The sequence below is a fragment of the Uloborus diversus genome, chromosome 7 (genome assembly GCF_026930045.1).
Source record: "Uloborus diversus isolate 005 chromosome 7, Udiv.v.3.1, whole genome shotgun sequence".
Lineage (NCBI taxonomy): Eukaryota > Metazoa > Arthropoda > Arachnida > Araneae > Uloboridae > Uloborus > Uloborus diversus.
In genome coordinates this window covers 41,876,604-41,879,989 of record NC_072737.1, presented here as the reverse complement: position 1 = coordinate 41,879,989, position 3,386 = coordinate 41,876,604, and the positions used below count along the sequence as shown (strand labels likewise).

Sequence of the window (3,386 nt, the reverse complement as noted above, 5' to 3'; positions counted from 1 at the left end):
GGTCTATAAACTTAAGTATAAGCTTAGAATATGCGATTATTCGCAACTCCAGCGCTCGAATACGCTACCTTGCGGTGATTTACAAAACTGCCGAAAAAACTAAAACATTGCCACATTGCGTTCCACGTATGTCTGTTGACTTAAACATAGGCAGTTTGTTCTGAGTATTTATTAATGCATTCCATGTGTCTTGGATTGCTTTCAGCAACAGAAAGTGTTCGAGCTCCTCAAAATAATGTTAGTTTTCATTATTTCCCTCTAAAAAGTGATTTGATTGAGAAATGGTGAAAGCGCGTTAACACCGGAAAACTCTGGATTAGCAAACTTGGATAACGTTATACCAGGTAAAAATTTTTATTGTTTTGTGTGAATTTGTAAGAATATGGTTTTTTTTTAAATCTTAAATTAATTCAATAAACCATATTTTACAGCAGCATTTAGTTGGAATAGACAGTATGCAAAATTTTTTCTTGAGTATATTATCGTAGAACGAAATGAAAAATGTTTAACCGAAAAAGAATTTATTTTGTTGCTTTTCTTCTCAGCTGAAAGGTTTCGCCAAATTTGTTTAGGGTTATAGTTTTAGTAGGGGAGAGTCGGGTAAGATGGAGAGGCGGCTAAGATGGTGACTTGAATGTTTCTCTTTATTTGCGATAGATGGCAGCCCCTTATTGGGATATATGCTTCAGTGTTGGCCATCTTTCAATTGAATTACATTCCTAGCGTGGAAAAATAACTGTAACTGCCGCCATTTTGTGTTTTGTTATTTCAGCGTGAACATATCTAAATTTGTCAACCTTTTCATTAGTGGATTGCGTTAAATTGGTGAGTGTTTTGGGCTTTTCTTCAATTTTATACATAATTAGTCTTCTCGATTAATGATATAATGTTGCTTTTAAGTTAAAATACGGTTAATTTTATTCTCGTTTTGTACTTTAATTTCGACATGACGTCGTCGGGTAAGATGGATATGTAAGATGGCGGGTAAGATGGTGGTCTCCATCTTACACGCAAATAAAAAGCAGGCAATTTACTAGTCTCAAATCAAATATTTGTGCCTATAAGGATTACATATTATCTGTAAAAACTAGATTTTAAGACATTTTTTTACTTTTATTTTGTTTAATTACTTAAAAAAATATTTTTAAATGTTTAAAAAATTTGACTAGGTATTTGTTTAAATAAAAAAAAGAATTCTTTATTTTTATTCGTATTTTTCTTCTACAATGAATTGAGGCATATTAAAGATATCAATCAACTTTTCTTTTCTTGGATAGTTTAAAGGGGGGTAAAATTCATAACTGATGACAGCATCCTTAAAGAGATTATAACTTTATTTTTTTAGAAACAAAACGATGGGGAAATATAAAAGGATTACGGAAAGACAATCTTGGTCCAAAGAAGGTATGGATAAAGCTGTTGAAGAGGTACTAAGAGGAGCGTTCATTTTAACAACAGCAAAAAAAATATTCTCTGCCTCAAACTTCTCTTCGGCGTTATGTGGATAAAAGGAAGAACAAAGAGCCATTTCCTGAGAACGCTGGAAGATTTAAGAATACTTTTACTGAGGAACAATTACTCTTGCTAAAAACCTATGTTACAGATATAGACAGACGTGCATTTGGTTTGACAAAGAAAGATTTTGCAAGAATCGCATTTGATTATGCTGAACATCTAAAAATAGAACATCGATTTAATAAAGAAGAAAGGATGGCTGGGAAAAGATTTTGTGAGCAACTTTTTAAGTAAATTTAATTTATCTTTACGTAAGCCAGAGGCGACCTCAGTGGCAAGATTAGCAGCATTTAATGAAGTAAGTGTGCAAAACTTCTTTAATTTATTGACTGAAATTATGAAGAAACACAGATATGAGCCACACCAGATTTACAATGTTGACGAAACAGGTTGCTCAACTGTACCAACAAAATCCCCTCTCATTATAACACCAACAGGCAAACGACGGGTGGTTAAAGTATCTTCGGCTGAGAGAGGCTCAAATGTGAGTGTGGTCTGCTGTGTCAGCGCAACTGGACATTATGTGCCTCCACTTTTTATTTTTAAAAGAGTGCGCATGCAAGATTATTTGCTGCATGATGCACCACCTGGATCCCAAGCTGCCTGCAATCCAGACTCCAGCTTTATAAATGCCAAAATATTTTTGGAATGGCTGAGCCATTTTAAAAAAAATGTAGGACCTTCAGCTGACAATCAGATTCTGCTGTTGATGGACAATCACGCATCACACATAACCCTAGAAGCAGTAAATTTTTGCAGGGACAACTTTATCACTCTCCTTGGTTTTCCCCCGCACACAACCCACCGGATGCAGCCTTTGGACGTCAGTTTCTTCGGTCCTTTGAAAACTGCCTACAGTAATGTGTGCAATGATTTTTTAACTATGAATCCTGGCCAAACTGTTGCTGTGAAGAATGTACCTAGCCTCTTTCACAAAGCGTATGCCAAAGCGGCTACGCTAAATAACGCAGTGAAAGGATTTGAAGCAGCGGGGATTGTTCCCCTCAATTCACAAATTTTCTCAGCTGAAGAATTTGAACCTGCTGTGACAACAGCGGCTTGTGCCACATCTAGTTCCGAAATTCATGATGCCGACACCCAACCTATTGCTGGTCCTTCTAATGCCTCCGATATCCAACCTGTTGCTGGTCCATCTAATGCCCCCGATATCCTGGTACTCCCTTTAGCTCCCCCAAAGGTAAAGAAACAAAGGACTAAAGCTCCATCGCTACATGCCACAAGTTCGCCTGTAAAAGAATATTTATTAGAAAGGAAGAAGCAAAAGGAAAGAAGAGAAGCAAAAAAAGGAAAGAAAAAAACTAAGGTCGTAGAGAATAAAACTAAGGTTGTAGAGAAGAAAAAATGCTCAAAAACTTATTTTGACTATTCATCAGATTCCTCCGTATCCATACATTACATGGACGAAGATGATAACTCAGATGAAGAAGTCGATGAAGTATGCATCATATGTGATGACTTCGAAAAAAATGAACTGTGGTTCAATTGTGCAAAATGCCACAAGTGGGCTCATGCGGCTTGTACTGGACTGTCAAATTCCGAAGCAAAAAAGAAGTCTTGGATATGTGATTTTTGTTCATAATTTTTTGGAAATCCATAATTTTGGGCATAAAATAAAATATAGTTCTTATACTTGACATAACGAGTTTATTTTATTTTGTCAAATGGAATCAACTACGTAATCGCCATCTTACCCTCCACTGGTATCCATCTTACCCGCACCATCGGGTAAGATGGATACTTTGTGATGGGAGTAAAAAAGCAAGATTAACAAACATATAAATTGTTTACATGGCAGGGAAATAAACTGTCATTAGGCAATAGTTGTACGAAGATATTAGTACAAAAATATT

The 3,386-nt window shown here is 35.9% G+C and overlaps 1 protein-coding gene across 1 annotated transcript; it reads left to right on the top strand.

Annotated features, from left to right (window-relative positions):
* Positions 1 to 2,398: 2,398 nt before the first annotated feature.
* On the top strand, positions 2,399 to 3,115 carry LOC129226672 (lysine-specific demethylase 5B-like). Its single transcript, XM_054861302.1, has one exon. The coding sequence runs from the start codon at positions 2,399 to 2,401 to the stop codon at positions 3,113 to 3,115; it is 717 nt and encodes a 238-aa protein (XP_054717277.1).
* Positions 3,116 to 3,386: the final 271 nt, after the last annotated feature.